We start from the raw sequence: 20,720 nt of genomic DNA on the forward strand, positions 1-20,720 counted from the left end.
ATTTGGCAAATATAATTGCTGAAGGTATTTCCCTTCCCAAACTGACTATAGTTCTAAAAGGACAGAAGAAACCAGTTATTGATATTCTGTCTATTATAATTGACTCACTATTGTTTCTCATCGACTCCTCTAACAGGAGATATGAAACAAGCTCTGGAATGGAGGGGCCACTACACAGGATGGGAGGAACCTGCAGAATGTTGTAAATTCAGCCAGCCCCATCATGGGCATGAACCTTCCCTTTATCAAGGATATCTTTAAAAGACAATGTTTCAATCCAGGACATCCCATCATTAAGGACCCCTATTATCCAAAACATGCTCTCTTCTCATTACTACAGGAGCCTGAAGACACATACTCAACATTTTAGGAACAGGTTCTTCCCCTCCGCATTCAGATTTATGAATGGACATTAAACTTCCTCATTATTTTTGCTTTTTGCACGATTTAATGATTTATATGTATATTTCTTATTATAATTTATAGAGTATTTTTACATTGCACTGTACTGCTGCTGTAAAACAACAAATTTCATGGCATACTGTACGTCAGTGAAAATAAACCAGATTCTAATTCTGAAGAATACCAGAAGGTTTTTGGTACAGTTATTTTTAATTTCTCTGATTTAGTCTGTTGCGAAGTCCAAGATTTATAATTTTTCACAAGAGATTCTGCAGGTGCTGGAACTCCAGAGCAACACACACAAAATGCTGGAGGAACTCAGCAGGTCAGGCAGCATCAATGGAAATGAATAAACAGTCAGCGTTTTGGGCTGAAACAGTTCAGTAGGACTCAATTTATAATTAATAATTTTGCACAGTTAGCAATGTAAGGAAATTTAGTTCTATTTGATGAGTTCAGTGAATTATAAAGAGTGTTGAAAGTCTTAATGAAGGATTTTCCTGTGTGTGACAAAGTTGAAACCTTGTTCATTTTAAAGAATTGCAGAAGAGGATTCTTTAACATCTAAAAACTTACTGGATGGTCCTGTTCAAGAATCAACTGTACACCTTTAATGCTTTCAAACAGAAACAGCTCTGCTGTTCCCACATAGAAGTCATCAACAATCCAACAACCAGGTAAACAGCCCATTACGGTGTGGATCATAAAGCAGTTCAGCCACCTTGCAATAAAAGCTAAGACAATTGCTTTGAAAGCAAACTTCCTCTACCCTACAGAAGTGGAATTTATAGGCCGATCAACAGATGTTGGCAAAAATGAGCCAGACATAATTACTATGATAGTGCATTGTCGCAAGTCATTGACGATAGATTACGAGGATAGATCTTAGCCTACTCGCAATGTTCCATAATCAACAATCCTTGGAATTCATCTTACGCATCCATTGATGTAAGCTGCTTCACAGTTGAGTTAGCAAATAAAATTTGGTGCCGAGTTATTATATTAAGGTAAGATTGATCAAGGAAATACATTTTAAAGTTTAAAAGTTTAAATTCAAAGTACGTAAATATTGTCATATACAGCCCTGAGATATTTTTTGCAGGCATTCAAAACAGAACAAAAACTACGGTACAATAGAATCAATGAAAAACTGCACACAAAGACTGACAACCAACCAGTGCACAAAAGAAGACAAACTGTGCAAGCTAAATTAAATAAATAATACAGAAAATATGAGTTGTAGAGTTCTTTGAAAGTGAGTCCATAGGTAACACATTGATGCACCATCAATAACTCTTGGAGACGTGAGGCGAGATATAGGCTTTTATTGGCTGGAAGAAAGAACAAGCAGCAAATGACCACCACACTACATCCTGGAGACTGAGACGGGGGCTGTGTCTCCAATCGCCTTTATACTGGGGTCCATGGGAGGAGCCACGGTCTGTGGGAGGAGCCACAGGAGCAGTCAGCGTTGGGGGGGGGGGGGCATGTCCAGACAGTTATATGTAGTTCACCACACACATGTTTAAGGAAGGGAGTGGGATGGAGAAGTAGACAGGCTTAGGGAGGAATTACAGAGCTTGGGGACCTAGAGGCTCCAGTGCGGAGTAACTACATTTAGGAGGCCAGAGTCATGAATACACATGGAAATTTTAGTGCCATGGGAGTGTGGTGAACTAGATATACCTGTCTGACTGCTCCTGTGGCTCCGATGGTGCATCAGGGAGGAGTACAGAGGCCAACAAAGAAGGATGAGATTTTTAAAACTAAGGCATGGCTTCACTGTGAGCCAATGCAGAATGGCAAGAAATCCATCAAGATTGTGGAAACATTTGAGGCAATTTCTTTTACTGAAAAGATAGTGTGCATGTATGCAGAATAAGCTGGCAGCTCTTAAAAGATAGTTAGACAGGTACATGGAGAGGAAAGATTTATTTGATAATGGGTCAAACATAATCAAATAGACATTTCCCCTTTCCAGTCCTGAAAAAGTGTCTTGGCCTGAAACGCTGACTGTTTATTCATTTCCACAGAAGCTGCCTGACCTGCTGAGCTCCCCCATCATTTTGTGTGTGTTGCAATCAAATAGGACTAGTGTTGATGGGGTATCCTGGTCAGCAAGGACCAGTTGGGCGAACGGTGTGCTTCCACGCTGTAGATTCAAGATTCAAGTTTATTTTTAAAGTTCAAAGTGAATTTATTATCAAAGTACATATACGTCACCATATACTGTACAAACCAGAGATTTGTTTTCTTGTGGGCATGCACAGTAAATCTAAGAAACAGTAGAATCAATGAACGACTGAACCCATCAGGACAGACAAACAACCAATGTGCAAAAGACAGAAATAGCAATAGTAATAAATAATAAGCGATGAATATTGAGAACATGAGATGAAGAATCCTTGAAAGTGAGTCCATAGGCTGTGGGAATGGTCCAGTGAGGGAGCAGCTGAAGTTGAATGAAGTTATCCCCCTCTAGTTCAAGAGCTTGATGATTGAGGGGTAGTAACTGCTCCTGAACCTGCTGGTGAGAGTCCCAAGGCTCCTGTACCTTCTTCCTGAAGGCAGCTGTGAGAAGTGAGCGTGTTCTGGGTAGTGGGGGCCCTTGATGAGGGATGCTGTCAGTGCTTTATGTAGATATGCTCAATGGTGGGGAGGGCTTTACCCATGATGTACTGGGCAATATCCGCTAGTTTTAGCAGGATTTTCCATTCAGGGGCATTGGTGTTTCCATATCAGGCCATAATGCAACCAATCAATATACTCTCCACCACATATCTGTAGAAGTTTGTTGGAGCTGTAGATGTCATGCCAAATCACACGGACCTCGAAAGATACATTGAGATGCATCATTTGTGTTAACAACCAATACATCCGATGGTGTACTGGGGGGGGGGGCAGCCTGCAAGACTCATCACACATTCTGGCACCAACGTAGCACGCCAACAGCACCTGGCAGTGCAACACAGAACACAACAAGCAGAAAACAACGACAGCAAAAAAAAAGCCCCGTTCCTCTCTCCCACCGAAAGACCTTTAACCCGAGGATAGACCTCCAGCCTTCAGTGGACTCAGACTCGGGTTGGCCAGTGCCGGGCTTTGACTTCCCCAGTGGACTCGCTGAGAAATTTGCAGACTTATCTTTGGTGCTCTATAACTCTAAATTTGTGATGGGATAGTGAAAGGGTTATCAAATGGAGCAGCCATGATGAAATGGTGGAGTGACGGGCTGAATGGCCTCACGCTGTTCCTATGTCTTGTGGTCTTACGGGCTAGATCCTCAACCACTTTGTGTATTGAACTAAACGAGCAAATGTAGAAAGATTAAACTGAGGAGGACACTCCCCTGATTAAGCTCTCATTCCTGCTCTGTCCTTTAGTTACAGAAAGGCAACAAAACTGGAATAAAGATACTGCTGGAAAACACAGCAGGTCAGGCAGCATCTGTGGAGATCGAAGCAATGTTGTTTCGGGCTGCCATCAGAGAGAGCATCCTCACGTCAGCCATTACTGTCTGGTCTGGTGCAGCATCCTTTCACAATGTACAAAAACTACAGCGAACCATCGGGCCAGCAGGAAAGGTCACTGGCTGCAGTCTATCATCACTGCAGAACTTTTATGAGTCCAGGACAAAGAAACGGGCAGGCGAAATTATTGCGGACACTACCCACCGGTCAAACTCCCTTTTCAAAATGCTTCCTTGTGGAAAGCAATACAGGGCTATTAAAACAAAAAACATCACTCTATCTTAAAAGTTTCTTCCCTTAGACAATTAATCTGATCAACCATTCTAGTTGGCCACCTCTGCCCCCTCATCTATTACCTTGTCACTGCACTGTAAAAACTTTAAACCACTTTTTATATTACATTGTGAATACATGCTGGGATTTGTGCACATTTTATTCCATATCCCAACTTTAACCTGCAAGTTTTTTTATGCAATTCTTTATTCTCTATAATTGTTGAATTTTGTTTTTTTTGGTTGCATGTCATGCAACACACCAGCACAAGTTCCCAATAGATCTAAATATATATGGTGAATAAAGTTGATTCTTGATCCTTGAGGTGGAGGATCTTTGTTCCAAACTTTTGGTTAGTTCATGATGACCTGTTGGCCAGTTATCTAGCATTTCTCACCAGTGCTGGAGCAGTCCGGTTAGGCTCTGTGTCTGAGAACCACAGCACAGTATTTTCTCCTCAATCAAACTTGGCATTAATATTGAGAACACAACTTAATATAGCTATTTCTTCCACATTATCATGAACTGTTACTTGGAACTGTTACTTGACATTAATCAGATCTTCCTGTGTAGTCTTTGAATTAGAATCAGAATCAAGTTTATTATCACTGATACATGTCATGAAATTTGTTGTTTTGCAACAGAAGTACACATATATATATATAAAGTGAAGTAGTGTTCATTGGTTCATCGTCCATTCAGAAATGTGAGGACAGCTGTTTCTAAAACACTGAGTGTGTCTTCAGGCTCCTGTGCCTCCTTGATGGTAGCAACGAGAAGAGAGCATGTCCTGAGTAATGCGGGTCCTTAATGATGGATACCACCGTTTTGAGACATCTCCTTTTGAAGATGTCCTCAATGGTGGGGAGGCTAGTGCCCATGATGGATCTGGCTGAGATTTCAACCTTATGCAGCTTTTTTCTGATCCTGTGCAGTGGCCCCTTAAAGGTGTTGTAGCCAGGGGGTGGTAGTGCTCCCAATGGCGTGCATCTCAAATAGCCTCTGGCAACCAAGCCCAGCTCCTGGCCTTCATGCGTGGCTTAGCTACTAAGCCCAGCAGAGTCATTTCTTCTGACAGGTGAAGGGGCAAATGTAGGTTACTGGCACTTTAAAACCAGTCACTTTGAGAAGATGGGGCTCATCATCCATGGTTGGGAGTTTATCTAGGAGAAGAAAAAATCGAATCCCCACCTCTGCTGCCTTGCACCTATATCCACTCACGGGGAAGGCTTTGGGAGTAAACGCAGAGGAAAAATCCAGAGCTGGAGTCCCTAAGGCAGTCCTATGTTGAGTCCAACGCTGACTGGCAACTCCTGCGACGCTGCTGGTGCCAAACTATATCGATCTCTGCCGAACCTTTGGATTCATCAGCTGCTTGGAGAGGACAGCCTTGCAACATTGGCAACAGTTTGCTCTCCATATCATACTGCTCTGGTTTGCATCTCACCTAGAGAGCTGGGACACAACATCCATGGCCAGCACCGACCAGTGAAGAGCCTCAGGCAGTAACCCCTCAGTATATTCTCACCTAAGCCATAACAATAGGTATTATGTTTTGAATTAGGTAAATGTCCTAATCTGCTTCTGATAAGAAGAAAATTGTAAAAAGCCACATAACTGAAACTGTGAAAAGAGGTGAGACTGGTCTCTCCCTTTTGAAGCTGCTCCTCCATTTCATAAGATCGAGGCTGATCAGGTTGTAGCCTCAGACTCTGCGTTCCTGATGACCCATGTAACCTTCCTCCTCCTAGCTGATCGAGCATCCGTTAAGCTTAGTCAAAGAGATAAGTTTTAAATTGCTCCTCACAGGAGGAGGAAAGATGTGAGAAGTTTAAGGAGACACAAGAAAGATGGCAGATGCTGGAAATCTGGAGTAACACACACACACACACACACACACAGAATGCTGGAGGAACTCAGCAAGTTGGCAGCTTTTATGGAGGGGAATAAACAGTCGATGTTTCAGACTGAGCCCCTTCACCCACCATCTCGTACTTCTCCCCCCCCCCCCACCCCACCCTTCCCCACCTTTTCTTTCCAGTCCTGATGAAGGGACCCAGCTCCAGACATCAACTGTTCATTTCAAAGTTCAAAGTAAATTTATTATCAAAATAATATACTACCCTGCGTTTCATTTTGTTGCAGGCATTCACAGGGAAACAAGCAAATACAAAAGAATCCATGAAAAGCTACACACGAAGACTGAAGAGTGACCAATGTGCAAAAGAAAACAAAATATGCAAATAGAGAAAAAATGTGAATAAGTAAGACTGAGAACATGAGGTGCAGAGTTCTTGAGAGGGAACGCATGAGTTGTGGAATCAGTTCAGAGCTGAGGTGAATGAAGTTATCTGCGCTAGTTCAGGAGCCTGATGGTTGAGGGGTAATAACTGTTCCTGAATGTTGTGGCTTTAATATTTCAGTAATATTTGAGTAATATTGTAAATATATTGTTTGATTAAGCATTCTCTGTTTGTTTAGATAATTCATTATTGGTTATATGTAAAATTACGCGAATGGCACACATCATAATGCCACCACATTACAAGTGACACCTCACTAGTGTGAATAATGAAGTCCACATGTTCATCTCTGGGCTCCCTGTGTTTATCTATCAATTAATTTTGGAGTTAGAAAACATAATACTAAACTGGTGGTGTGGGACCTAAGGCTCATGTGCCTCACTCCCGATGACAACAGCGAGAAAAGAGATACACCCATAGAACCTGCTGAGCATTTTGAGAAGTTTGAAGAGGGATTTTCACAGGCTAGAGCCTCTATATAGAGTCATGTAATGGTACAGTATAGAAAAGGCTCTTTGGCCCATCAAAAGTAATCAGGCACCCGATTTATATCAGCACTGCACTCATCACATGTTATTATCCCAATGTTCCCATCAGCTGCCCCCCCAGAGTCTGTCACCCAGGGGCTATGGATAATGGTCAGTCACACACATCTTTGGGAGGTGGGAGAAACTGGAGTGTCCAAAGGAAACCCATGTGGTCACAGGGAGGACATGACAGCTCCAGACAGACAGCACTGGAGGTCAGGATTGAATCCGGATTCGCTGAAGCAACGAGGCCATTCCACCAATCACGTCACGTTGCTGCCTCAGCTGCTGAAGGTAGGGCAGCCAATAGGCCGCAATCAAGGTGGGAGGACATTCCATTTCCAATGAGAAATTATTATTTATTTTTAAAATAAAATCTATTTTATTAAATCAATTTAATAAATCTACTTTAATAACCAAAATCAGAATCAGGTTTATTATCTTGATTCTGCATGTGTCATGAAACTTGTGAACCTTGCAGCAGCAGTACAATGGAATACATAATATAGAAGAAAAAAAGTAAAAATAAATAAATAAGCAAACCAATATTAGTATATGTATATTGAATAGATTAAAAATCATGCAAGAACAAAAATAACTTATATTAAAAAAGTGAGGTGGTGTTCATGGGTTCAATGTCCATATAGGGATCTGATGGCAAAGGGGAAGAAGCTGTTCCTGAATCGCTGAGTGTGTGCCTTCAGGTTTCTGTACCTCCTACCTGATGGTAACAGTGAGAAAAGGGCATGCCCTGGGTGCTGGAGGTCCTTAATAATGGACGCTGCCTTTCTGAGACACCGCTCCTTGAAGAGGTCCTGGGTACTTTGTAGACTAGTACTCAAGATGAAGCCAACTAAATTTATGACCCTCTGCAGCTTCTTTCGGTCCTGTGCAGTACTCCCCCACTCCCCATTCCAGACAGTGATGCAGCCTGTCAGATTGCTGTCCATGGTACATCTATAGAGGTTTTTGAGTGGGTTTGTTGACATACCAAATCTGTTGGTCTGTAGGGTCTTAATATTGACTAACGTGAACAATCACAATAAAAGGTAAGGGGTGATAAAAATACAATATACAGTATTGTGGTCTCTAACCAACTTGAACCCTACTTCACAAGCTGAACCTGGCGGGGACAGAGTAAATAGAGTGACGGGTGGGGGGTTGAGATGGTCAGAGAAGAGAATCCCCAGACACGCGCCCATCCCCATGGAAGAGATCACAGCTCTACAGACGAGTGAAGGCAGCACAACCACTCACAGAGGGGAGTGTTCTTAAGACTGATCAGAGACCTGACAGAGTGGCGCCAATAATTGACAACTGGTCCATGGCAGGTGAGAGTTAAACCTACTTGTTTTTGGTGATGGAGGAGTGCTGTTCTCTGGCTCACAAGGAGAGTTTAAAGAATCAGAGACACAGATGACACACAAACCATAAACACAAGAGATTCTGCAGGTGCTGGAAATCCAGAGTAACACACACAAAATGCTGGAGGGAGCCAGTAGGTCAGGCAGCATCTATGGAGAAGAATAAAGAGCCAACATTTTGTCACTTCATCAGGACTCATGTCGACTGTTTAGTTTTTAATCCACATCACAAAGGTCTTGGCCTGAAATGTCCACTTTTTATTCCTCTCCATAGATGCTGCCTGACCTGCTGAGTTCCTCCAACATTTTGTGTAACATAATGTAATGCACATTGTGGCTGTATCTTTACTAGAACAACAGTCATTCCAATCATAAGCAAGAGAAAATCTGCAGATGCTGGAAATCCAAGCAACACACTCAAAATGTTGGAGGAACTCAGCAGGCCAGGTGGCATCTGTGGAAAAAAGTCCAGTTGACTTTTCGTCCTGTCGAAGGGTTTTGGCCTGACACATTGAGTACTCTGCAAGGTCTCTTCCAACGATGCCTACCCTGAAGAAGTTTGAATTTTCTGGTCCTACTGAAGAGTTTCAGCCCGTAACTTCAACTGTGCTTTTTTCCATAGATGCTACCCGGCCTGTTGAGTTCTTCTAGCATTTTGTGTGTGTTGCTCCAATCATTACCATTTTCTCAAAGCCAGTGAGAAATAGTCAGAGATATAGAATGCTACCACCACAGAAACGGTCCAACTAGTCCTTGCCGAGCTATTAATCTGCCTAGACCCTTTGACCTGCACCTGGACCATGTCCCTCTATGCCTCTCCCTGCAAGCACATACTTCTCCAACAGTATCTTTGGTAATTAATGGAAATCGGGGGGAATTGTCAGGGAGGAGTCTCGAAATGCAAAAGTGGAATCCTATTTCAAGCATCAATCTGATCCCATTTCTGTGATAATGTAGTACCGTATATATGGGGCTAAAATACACTATCAGCACACACCCGTCCTGATGAAGGGTCTTGGCCCAAAATGTCGACTGTTTGTCCCTCTCCATAGCTGCTGCCTGACTTGCTGAGTTCTTCCAGCAGTTTGTGTGTGCGTGCACTACGGACATAATGCATTCCCAAGCGTAGGCTTTGCAAATCTCTGCCCGACTTTGGGGTCGGGGTGGGGGGATCGCAGTGAACAGAACCCCTGTAACAGTCCTTTCAGCCCATCAGATTTTTGCTTCCACAACTTGGGCAGCAGTTAAGGTTGGCACAAGGTTACCCTGGCTATCGGGCAATGGGAGAACCTCAACACCAGTCTCTGCTGTTCTCCCTGTCTCAAGCCAGGGATGCTGAATCCACGTGTTAATAATGTCAAACAAATTAGGGTGAATTTTTAAAATTCTGGCTCAAGGGTAAATCCTCCCCCAAATTTACGTTTCATGTCATAAGGAATGAAAGTGAAACAGCTGAGGAATATGGTGGGAGTGAACATCTGGCAAAAACAGAGGAAACATCTCAGAATAGTGTGGGGGTAAAACATCTGGGGAAAACAGAGTGAAACAGCTGGAGAATGCAGAGTGCAACATCTGGAGAATATTGTGAGAGCAAAATATCTGGAAAAAAACAGAGTGAAATCTGGAGAATTTTATGAGGGTAAAACATCTGGACAATACAGTGCAACATCTGGAGAATATTGTGAGGGTAAAACATCTGGGGAATACCAGAGTGAAACTTCTGGGGTACACAGAGGGAACATCTGGGGAATATGGTGAGGAAAAAGCACTCGGGAATACAAAATGAAACATCTTAGAAAGATAGATCTGCTTTATTTGTCACGTGTACATCAAAATGTTCAGTGAAATACGTCATTTGTGTCAAATCAAATCAGTGAGATTGTGCCGGAGGCAGCCTATCACAAGCCTATCCTGACAGACACATTCACCTTTCCTCAGCAAGACCACCTTAAATAAAATCCGCTTTCTTTCTCACACATGTTGAAACACACAGTACAGTGAAATGCACCATCCGTATCAATGAACATTGTTCGGGGACGTGCTGGGGGCAGCCTACAAGTGTCACCTCGCTTTCAGTCAAAGCAGCATGTCTAGTGCTCATTAACCCTAACCTGTACATCTTCAGAATGTGGGAAGAAACCACAGCACCCAGCAGAAACCTACGCGGTCACGGGGAGAACATAGAGACTCCTTACAGGCAGCAGCGGCAATGATCGCTGGTGCCACAAAGCGAGTGTGCTAACTGCCGCGTTACATGCCGTCCCTAATACAGTGAGAGTGAAATGACAGGAACACAGTGAGTGAGGAAGATCTGATCAGCATGGGGAGAGTGGAACAGCTGGGAGAGTGCAGTGAGAGGGTAACATCTGGAAGACTGAGGTATGGAAAACATGGTGTGATTGAGACATTTGGGAACTTAGTGAGACACTGAGGAAACAGTGAAAGTGAAAATCATTACAAAGGGGTGAAGATAAACTTATTGTGATCTCGACTTCTTACCGAGAAGCTGGCTGTATGCTCTGTGGCCACTCTTTGTTTCTCGCACCATTCTCTGTAAACTCTGTGAAAGTCCCAGGACATCAACAGTTTCTGAGATACTCAAACCACCCCATCTGGCACCAGCAAACAATCCATGGTCAAAGTCACGTAGATCACATTTCTTCCCCGTTCTGATGTTTGGTCTGTATGACAATGGAACCTCCTGACCATGTCTGCATGCTTTTATGCATTGAGTTGCTGCCACATGATTGGCTGATTAGATATTTGCATGAATGAGCAGGTGTACAGGTGTCGATGGCCACTGAGTGTATGTTGAACTTTGACTTGAACACAGCAAAGAGAAAGGGGGAAACACTGGACTGCAGAAGGTCAGTAAAGGGTTAAGAAAGTGTGCAATTCACCGAGCATATTCAAGTTCTATGTGTGGTGGGAAACAGCTCCTCCGCCTTCTTTATGGGTTTGAATTGCTAGCTCAGTTCATCCTCTACACTTTATCTTTATATTGCACTATGCAGACAAGATCTCCTGCCTTGTGTTGTTTCCCATTCCCTCTGCCCGATATATTATGCACTGCCCTCACATACGACAGGTGTATTTTCTGACCTGTGAATGGCTTTTTGAAGAATTGGAAGCCAATCACTATTTTGGAATTTTAAAGAAAGCACAGAATCCAGATTCTCGAAGAAACATTGCATGTCACTGAAGGTAGACGAGAAACAAAAAAAAAGCACTTAAATGCTGGAGGAACTCAGCAGGTCAAGCAGCATCTATGAGAATGAATAAACAGTTGATGTTTCGAGCTGAGACCCTTCTTCAGGACTGATTAACTACATTAAAACAAAAATGGTTAATTGTGTTAATGTAGTTAATCAGTCCTGATGAGGAGACCTGGCCTGAAATGTTGACTGCTTATTCATTACCATAGATGCTGCCTGACCTGCTGAGTTCCTCCAGCATCTTGTGTGTGCTGCTTTAGATTTCCAGCATCTTCAGAGTTTCTCCTGTTTAAAAAAAACACTTAAGTCTTGTTTAACATTTAAAATGAATGTTTTTCTACCACATAACCTTTCAAGCTTTTTTTTGTGAAACCTGTGTTCTTTGTGGTCTCCCACCTACGCCACCATATTAGAGACAGACTAGCTTCAAAAGATTTGGAAACCACTTACCCCCGTCGTTTGCCAGCTGAAATCCTTTGTCAGGTTGGTAAGGCACATTTTCTTCCTTGACATACCAGCTTCACCACAGCAATTTTTTAACAGGTGATACATCGCAGCTCTGATCCCCGAGAGGAAATTAAAATTTGAAGGGACTCTGTCTTCTGGGGCAGGTGCAAGCCTTTATCCAGTCCTGGCTGCAGTCAGCACCTGAGCTCTGGCTGTAAGGGTGTGCAAAACAGGACTGATCTGAGAGACAATGAATTAAATCAGCCAGCCTCTCTCTCTCTCTCTGCTGCTTTCATCTCCGGTCTGTAAATGATCATAAAGAGAAGAGGGAGGGTACAAAGATGCAGGCAATTAAATGTTAAAATGATGGGGAGGAAGGTGAGAGTCCAACACCATACCATAAACGAGGCTAAAAGCAATCTGCAGCGTGCACGCTGTCGCCAAGGGACAAGTCAATCAAGCAAAGTGCGTACTTGTTGGTTTAGCCCCTGAGCAAGAATCAGCAAACATGAAGCACACTGAAACTTCATAAATCAGAGAAGGCAGTCATCTTTGCCCATTATGAAACAATAATATCTTGATACTACTTTGCATTTGTGCTACAGCCCTCCGTCAAATTTATGAGAAGTGAAATCTCATTTAGCATTATATCTGCACATTTGAAATTTAAATTATGTAAATGTATTGAGGCAATAACCTACAACGTGTAATTGATATTTAAATCGCAACGCCAAACACACTTCTAGAATCATGGTTTCACGTTACACTCAGAGGTCACTTTATTAGATACCTCTTGTACCCAATAAAGTGGCCACAGGGTGTATAGTCATGGTCTTCTGCTGCTGCCCCTTCACGGTTCGATGTGTTGGGCATTCAGAGATGCTCTTCCGCACACCACTGTCGTAACTCATGGTAATTTGAGTTACTGTCACCTTCCTGTCAGCCTGAAGCAGTCCGGCCGTTCTCCTCCGACCGCTCTTACTAACGATGTTTTAACTACCCCTCACCGGATACTCTTTTGTATTTTGCATCATTCTCTGTAAACTTTGGAGAATGAAACTCCCAGGGGATCAGCAGTTTCTGAGATACTCAAACCACCCCATCTGGCACCGCCAATCATTCCATGGTAAAGTCACTTAGATCATGTTTCTTCCCCATTCTGATGTTTGGTCTGACCATACCTGCCTGCTTTTATGCATTTAGTTTCTGACATATGATTATCTGATCAGATATTCGCAGTAACGAGCAGCCATATGGGTGTACCTAATAAAGTGGCCACTGAGTCTATGTGTGATTGCAGTTTTCCAAGAAAGTGACAAACCACTCTGATTCTGCGTATAATGCCACTCTGGATGGATTTGCTTTCAATGGTGCAGAATATTATAGCGTTCGCTGCTGGCGTCGAAGGAAGATGCCCGTAAAGGTGAAACAATCTCCGAGGATAACTATCGGGTTCCAGTTCCACAGGATCACTGGCACCCAGTAGCGATGATATCTTTATCAGTCTCAATATCTGATCATCTGCAGAATTTATCACAAAGAACAAAATAGGAATGGAAATGCTCCATCTTTTATTGACACAAGACAGAGACAGAAACATTAATTGTAGACATTTAAATTTCATAAATTTAAGGCCACACGGTAGTGTAGTGATTAACACGACTCTACTAAAGCTCAGGGCATCAGTGCTCCGAGTTCAATTCCGACTTCAACTGTACATCCTCCCTGTGGAATGCTGGGTTTTCTGTGGGTGCTCCAGTTTTCTCCCACATCCCGAAGACGTACAGGTTAGTAGGTTAACTGGTTGTTGTAAATGTCCCATGATTAGGTTAGGGTTGAATCAGGGTTGTCAGGGGTTGCAATTCACATACAAGGTTAATGTACGGGGTTATAGAATTTGCTAATGTCTAACAGTGGCTTCAAACACGATTTTAAAAGTCATTTAACATCTGTAATGGAATGTCGAAGTTTCAGTACATTTTATGATGTCTTGAGTTCAGCACTCACCCCATCTTCCTGCCATCGGAATAGAGGTAGAATTCATCTTGTCCTTATCTACCACCCCATCAGCTTCCACATCCAACACTTGTTCCTCCGCAGCTTCCGCCATTTCCAAAGGGATCCTACCACTAAACATATCTTTACCTCTCCCTCCCCCCATCTGCTTTCCATGATTCCCTCATCCATTCATCCCTCCCCACTAATCTCCCTCCTGGTACTTTTCCCTACAAGCGGCCTAAGTTTTATACCTGACCGTTCAACTCCTCCCTCACCCGCATTCAGGGCCCCAAACTGTCCTTCCAGGTGAGGCAGCACTTCACCTGAGAATCTGCTGGGGTCGTTTATTGTGTCTGGTGCTCCCGATGCGGCCTCCTCTACATTGGTGAGACCCATCGGAAATTAGGGGACGGCTCCATCGGGCACCACCACTCAAGGGGGACTTCCGGTGGCCAAACATTTTAATTCCCATTCCCATTCTGATGTGTCAATCCATGGCCTCATCTTGTGTCAAGATGAGGTCACCCTCAAGGTGGAGGAGCAACACCTTAAATTCCATCTGGGCACTCTCCAACCTGATGGTATGAATATCGATCTCTTCTTCCGGTGAACAAAACTCACCCCCAATCCTCTGTTCCCCACTCTGATCTTTTACTTCTTCTCACTTGCCTATTACTTTGCTCTGGGTCCCCTCCTCCTTCCCTTTCTCCTATTGCCCACTCTCCTCTCCTATCAGATTCTTTCATCTCTAGCCTTTGACCTTCCCCCCCCACCTGGCTTCACCTATCACCTTCCAGCAAGCCTCTCTATTCTTGCCCCCTCCCACGACCCTTTGGCATTTCCCCTCCTTCCCTCTCAGTCCCAAAGAAGGGCCTTAGTCCTTAACGTCGACCATCTGCTCTTTTCCACAGATGCTGCCTGATTCGCTGAGTTGCTCCAGCATTTTGTCTGTGTTGCTTTGGATTTCCAGCATCTGCAGAATTTTCTCGTGTTCCGAGTTCAGGTCAGTTTGGTTGGTTCCCGCTGACTTAGTCGATGAAACCTGAAAACACCAAAGTCAAAGTCAAGTTTATTCTCATTTGCACGTGTAAATAAATGTGCAATAAAAAGCATGACCTTGCAACAGCATCACAGGCAGAGGGCACTGACCAGAAAAGTAGAAATTAAGCTCAAGAAAGAGCACAATTTGAACAAAACAGAAGCCCATTGTTGTGAAAATGGTCGTAGTGTTGCTGATCTCTACTGGTGAGGGATCTGCCGGTTGAAGAGAAGCAGCTGCTCCTGAACCTGCTGGAGAGGGACTTCAGGCTTCTGTATCTCCGGACTGATGGTAACTTCGAAACATGGCAGGGATCTCAGATGTTAGATGTTGTCTTCTTGAGGCAGCACCTCCTGAAGGTGCTCTCAGCGGTGGAGAGGGATGCTTTTCATTCCACACGATCTTGTGCATGATAGTCAACGTGACTTTGAAACTTTGAGGTAATGCTTGCCTCGTCCTCGACTTGGTTTTTGTCCTGTGACAAGCAGGGTCCCACATCCAATACTCCCTTTAGTTGGTCTTTAGTTGCTTTAAAGTACCAGAGATTCAGTTCCGGTACTGACTGCAATGTACTGGGGATCACTCCCCCATTATCTTGTTAACACACTGGCAAACCCTTACTGCCCTAAAACCCTCCCCCACCTCTATACTCCCACTAATCTGTACACCCTTCCGCATCTCTTTAACCCTCTTGCTCTTACATCCTTCTTTCTCTGTAACCTCTCCTGCCCCTAACCCACCCATCACTGAAGCTTCCTCCAACCCAACATCCCTCCCTGTCTCTGTAACCCCTCCAACCCAACACCACTCCCTGTCTCTGTAACCCCCTCCAACCCAACACCCCTCCCTGTCTCTGTAACCCCTCCAACCCAACACCCCTCCCTGTCTCTGTAACCCCTCCAACCCAACACCACTCCCTGTCTCTGTAACCCCCTCCAACCCAACACCCCTCCCTGTCTCTGTAACCCCTCCAACCCAACACCCCTCCCTGTATCTGTAACCCCTCCAGTCCAACACCCCTCCGTGTCTCTGTAACCCCCTCCAACCTGACTCACCTCCGTGTCTCTGTAACCCCTCCAACCCAATACCACTCCCTGTCTCTGTAACCCCCTCCAACCCGACATCCCTCTGTGTCTCTGTAACCCCCTCCAACCCGATACCCCTCCCTGTCTCTGTAACGCCCTCCAACCCAATACCCCTCCCTGTCTCTGTAACCCCCTCCAACCCGACATCCCTCTGTGTCTCTGTAACCCCCTCCAGTCCAACACCCCTCCCTGTCTCTGTAACCCCCTCCAACCCGACACCCCTCCCTGTATCTGTAACCCCCTCCAGTCCAACACCCCTCCCTGTATTTGTAACCCCTCCAGTCCAACACCCCACCCTGTCTCTGTAACCCCCTCCAACCCGACACCCCTCCCTGTATCTGTAACCCCCTCCAGTCCAACACCCCTCCCTGTATTTGTAACCCCTCCAATCCAACACCCCTCCCTGTCTCTGTAACCCCCTCCAGTCCAACACCCCACCCTGTCTCTGTAACCCCCTCCAATCTGACACCCCACCCTGTCTCTGTAACCCCCTCCAATCTGACACCCCTCCCTGTCTCTGTAACCCCCTCCAATCTGACACACCTCTGTCTCTGTAACCCCTCCAACCCAACACCACTCCCTGTCTCTGTAACCCCCTCCAACCCGGCATCCCTCTGTGTCTCTGTAACCCTCTCCAGCCCGTACACCGCACCCTGTCTCTGTAACCCCCTCCAACCCGATACCCCTCCCTGTCTCTGTAACCCTCTCCAGCCCGTACACCGCACCCTGTCTCTGTAACCCCCTCCAACCCGATACCCCTCCCTGTCTCTGTAACCCTCTCCAGCCCGTACACCGCACCCTGTCTCTGTAACCCCCTCCAACCTGACTCCCCCTCCCTGTCTCTGTAACTCCCTCCGATCCCTATAACCCTCCCTGTCTCTGAAAGCTATACCCCTCCCCTTCTGTTTAACAATCTCTGAAACCTATACCCCTTCCCTCTCTTTAACAATCTCTGAAACCTATACCCCTCCCCTTCTCTTTAACAACCTCTGACACCTATACCCCTCACCCTCTCTTTAACAAGCTCCCTGTTTCTGCAAAAGCATTCAGTCCCTACACCCCTCTCTGTCTCTGCAATGACCTCCGACCCCAGTTGCCCACCCTACCCACAATTCCCTGCTCTGGCTGATATTTAGGCCCAGAACAATCCAGGTGGGATCTCTTCCCTTTCCTAGTTGGCTTGCTCCGCTCTGCCGCTTCCCAAAATCCAGAGCACCTCGGAATGAGGTCCAGGCAGGTTTTCTGAGTTCTCCTTGAAACTGCTGAACTGTCGTGTCTCCCAAATTTATCCTTCCAGTGTAACTCCTGCTAAATTCCTTCCCTCCCATTCAATTTCTACCCCAAATCTCTCTCTGCAATAGGATTCATCCCTAATTCCTCCCCCTCTGATCCACATTCCCAGAATTCCTTAATGCCAATCAGCTCCTCCCAAAATTTCCAACTGTGATCCCTTTCCTAGTGAAATTTCTCCCTCCGCTCCAAAACCTCTCAAAATCCATCCCTGCGGTCCAGCACCTCCTAAAATCCTTCTGTCTAATTCAAGAATATCCACACTCCAATCTGATTCTTCCCAAATTCCCTCCGTCTGATCCATGTTCTTCACGAAATTCCTTCCTCTGAAACATCTCTTCCTGAAATCCCTCCCTGCAATCCGGCTCACTCAATATCTACCCCCCCACCCCCGCCCTCCAACCTGAAAATTCCCAATATCCGGACAGGGACACAAAATGCCAGGGCAGGTTTCCTAAAGCGTTTTTTCAAAGTCACCTGTGTGCTTCCTTTCTAGGGAGAGGATGAAGTTCCAGGAAAATTTCCTACGGAGCTGGAAGCAAATGTATCGGGGGTTACTAACGTTTGTAATTGTGATGTCCTTGTTCATCCTCCTGTACACAATCTACAATACCCAGTGAGTGTATGGGGGGGGGGGTTGTTACGGAGAAGGGGAGGGATGTTAAGGGTCAGAGGGCGTTACGGAGACAGGGAGGAGTGTAGGGGCAGAAGGGGATTACAGAGATGGGGAGGGCTGTAGGAGCTGGGAGGGGTTTATAAAAGGGAGGCGCCAGAGGGTTTACAGATACAGGGAGGAGTGTAGGGACTGGAGCGAGTTACACAGCGAGCGGTGTCGGCGCCAGAGTGGGTTACAGGAACGTGGAGGGTTGTCGGAGTCAGAGACAGAGAGGGGATTTAAGGTCAGAGAGGGTTTGAGAGACAGGGAGGAGTGTAGGAGCTGGAAGGGGTTGCAGAGAGAGTGAGGGGTGTAGGTGCCGGAGGCGGTTACAGAGACAGAGAGGGGTATGGGTGCCGAGAGGGTTACAGAGACTGAAGGTTGCAGTGATCGGAACTTTACAGAGACAATGACAGGTGTAGGAGCCGGAATGTGTTACAGAGACAGTGAGGGGGTTAGAGGCTGGAGGGTGTTATACAGACAGGGGGGTATAGGTGCCGAGGGGGTTATAGAGACAGGGAGGGGGTGTATGGGCTGGAAGGGGTTATAGAGACAGAGAGGTGGTGTAGGTGCCGAGGGGGTTATAGAGGCAGAGAGGGGATGATTGTGTTGCAGAGAAATGGAGATGTCGATTCACTGCTAATGGTTTCTCTTTCACTCTCTCCTTCCCTCCCTCTTTCTCCTCTCTCCCCTGCAACCCCTCTCTTCCACCCCTCTCCCTGACCTTCTGTTTCTCCCAACTCCCCATCTTCACACTTACTCTGTTCCCCCACCACTCCTTTTCCACCCTCCCACTCTCCTCACCTATCTATCACCTTCCCCCCCTTGCTGTCTTCCTGCTGCCCTTCTTCCCCACTCCCCTCTCTCTGCCACACTATCACCACCCCTCTATCTATCTCTCTCTGCCCTCTCCTGCCCCTCTCTCTTTCTCTCTTTCCTTTCCCCTTCCTTGCCTTCCACTTTTCTCTTCTCCTCTTGACTCCTCACCATTGTACATGCCTCTTCCCCTCCCCTCTCTCTCCCTCTCTCTCTCCCCCTCTCTCTCCCCTCTCTCTCTCCCCTCTGTCTCCCTCTCTCTCTCCCCTCTGTCTCTCTCTCTCTCCCCTCTGTCTCCCTCTCTCTCTCCCCTCTGTCTCTCTCTCTCCCTTCTGTCCCCCTCTCTCTCACCCCTCTGTCTCCCTCTCTCTCCCCTCTGTCACTCTCTCCCCTCTCTCTGTCTCTCTCTCTCTCCGCTCTCTCTCTCTCTCCCCTCCTCTTTCATCTCTCTTCCTCTTCTCCCCACACCCATGTCCTTCTGCATCGCCCCCCTCCTCCACAGTTCTCCCTCCCCACTTCAATGTGCCCGCCCCGGGCCTCCCTCCCACTCCGGGACCCCTGCTGCCTGCTCCCCTTGCTGGGACCTCCTCTTCCTCAAGACCCACAAGACGGGAAGCAGCACCATCCTGAACGTCCTGCTGCGCTTCGCCGAGCGCCGGGGCCTGAGCGTGGCCCTGCCGGCTGCCGGTCGCCACGACTTCGCCTACCCAGCCCCCTTCTCCCGCCGCGCTGTGGCCGGCTTCACCCCAGACTCCTGCTTCAACCTGGTGGCCAGCCACATGCGCTTCGAGCCAGGCGAGGTGAGCCGCCTCCAGCCCCCCGAGCGCGCCTACTTCACCATCCTACGTCACCCCGCCCGCCTCTTTGAGTCCAGCTTCCGTTACTTCGGTCCCAGCGTCCCCCTCACGTGGGCCATCCCGGGGCCCAACAAGATGGCCACCTTTCTCCGCCACCCTTGGACCTACTACAGGCCCGACGCCTACAATGCCCACTACCTGCGCAACCTCCAGTTCTTCGACCTGGGCTACAACAAGGACATGGATGCCAACCACCCGGCCCTTCCCGGCATTTTCCGGGCTCTGGAGAACCGCTTCCCGCTGGTGATGCTGACCGAGTACTTCGACGAGTCCATGGTGCTGCTGAAGGAGCTCCTGTGCTGGGAGCTGGACGACGTCGTCTACTTCCGCCTCAATGCGCGTGATCCTGATGACAGGCCGCCCTTGGACCCTGCCCTGGAGGAGCTGGCCCTGTCCTGGAATGAGCTGGACTCCCTCCTCTACGCTCACTTCAACCGCACCTTCTGGCGCAAGGTGGAGGCGTTCGGTCGCAGGCGCATGGCGTGGGAGGTCGCGGAGCTGCGCTGGGCCAATGGCAAGATGGCCAAGGCCTGCCTGGAGGGGAGGGGGCCAGTGAGGGCCGGGCTGGTGAGAGAGGCCTCTCTCAAGCCTTGGCAACCGGCGGGAGGCAGGGGCAACATCCTGGGCTACAACCTCCGGCCCAACATTGAGGAGGCTCACCGTGACCTCTGCATTGCCATGCTTACTCCTGAGATGCAGTACCTGTCCAGGATGGGTGCCAGTCTGTGGCGGGTCAAGGCCTGGTCTGCCCTGCGTGGCATCCTGGGATTGTAGGAATGGATGGGATTCCTCCCTTTATGAAGATCATATTGTTACAGTTTGTACTCCAATGTCTAATTCAATTGACTCTTTCAGTCTCTTTTTCAAAGAGGTAAAGCTGTCAATGATCGCTATTTCTAGTGCTGGGTACCCTCCTGGCCAAGGAGGAGATACTGCCACCTAACAAAGCATATTAAACATATTTACTTTTTCTTAAATG

General features: G+C 46.6%; 2 protein-coding genes across 2 annotated transcripts in view; one reads left to right on the forward strand and one right to left on the reverse strand.

Moving 5' to 3' along the window:
- Window positions 1-12,275, reverse strand: part of gpr142 (G protein-coupled receptor 142) — a 31,287-nt gene extending 19,012 nt beyond the window's left edge. The window contains exon 1 of the mRNA XM_073026562.1: window positions 12,005-12,275. The gene's annotated coding sequence lies outside the window, so the exon portion shown is untranslated. The remainder of the gene's footprint in view (window positions 1-12,004) is intronic.
- A 7,079-nt stretch (window positions 12,276-19,354) lies between these two features.
- On the forward strand, window positions 19,355-20,515 carry LOC140714861 (galactosylceramide sulfotransferase-like). The gene has a single exon (XM_073026543.1). It carries the CDS (start codon window positions 19,355-19,357, stop codon window positions 20,513-20,515), a length of 1,161 nt encoding a protein of 386 aa, XP_072882644.1.
- The last annotated feature ends 205 nt before the right edge of the window (window positions 20,516-20,720 follow it).

This window comes from Hemitrygon akajei, chromosome 22 (genome assembly GCF_048418815.1).
Source record: "Hemitrygon akajei chromosome 22, sHemAka1.3, whole genome shotgun sequence".
Lineage (NCBI taxonomy): Eukaryota > Metazoa > Chordata > Chondrichthyes > Myliobatiformes > Dasyatidae > Hemitrygon > Hemitrygon akajei.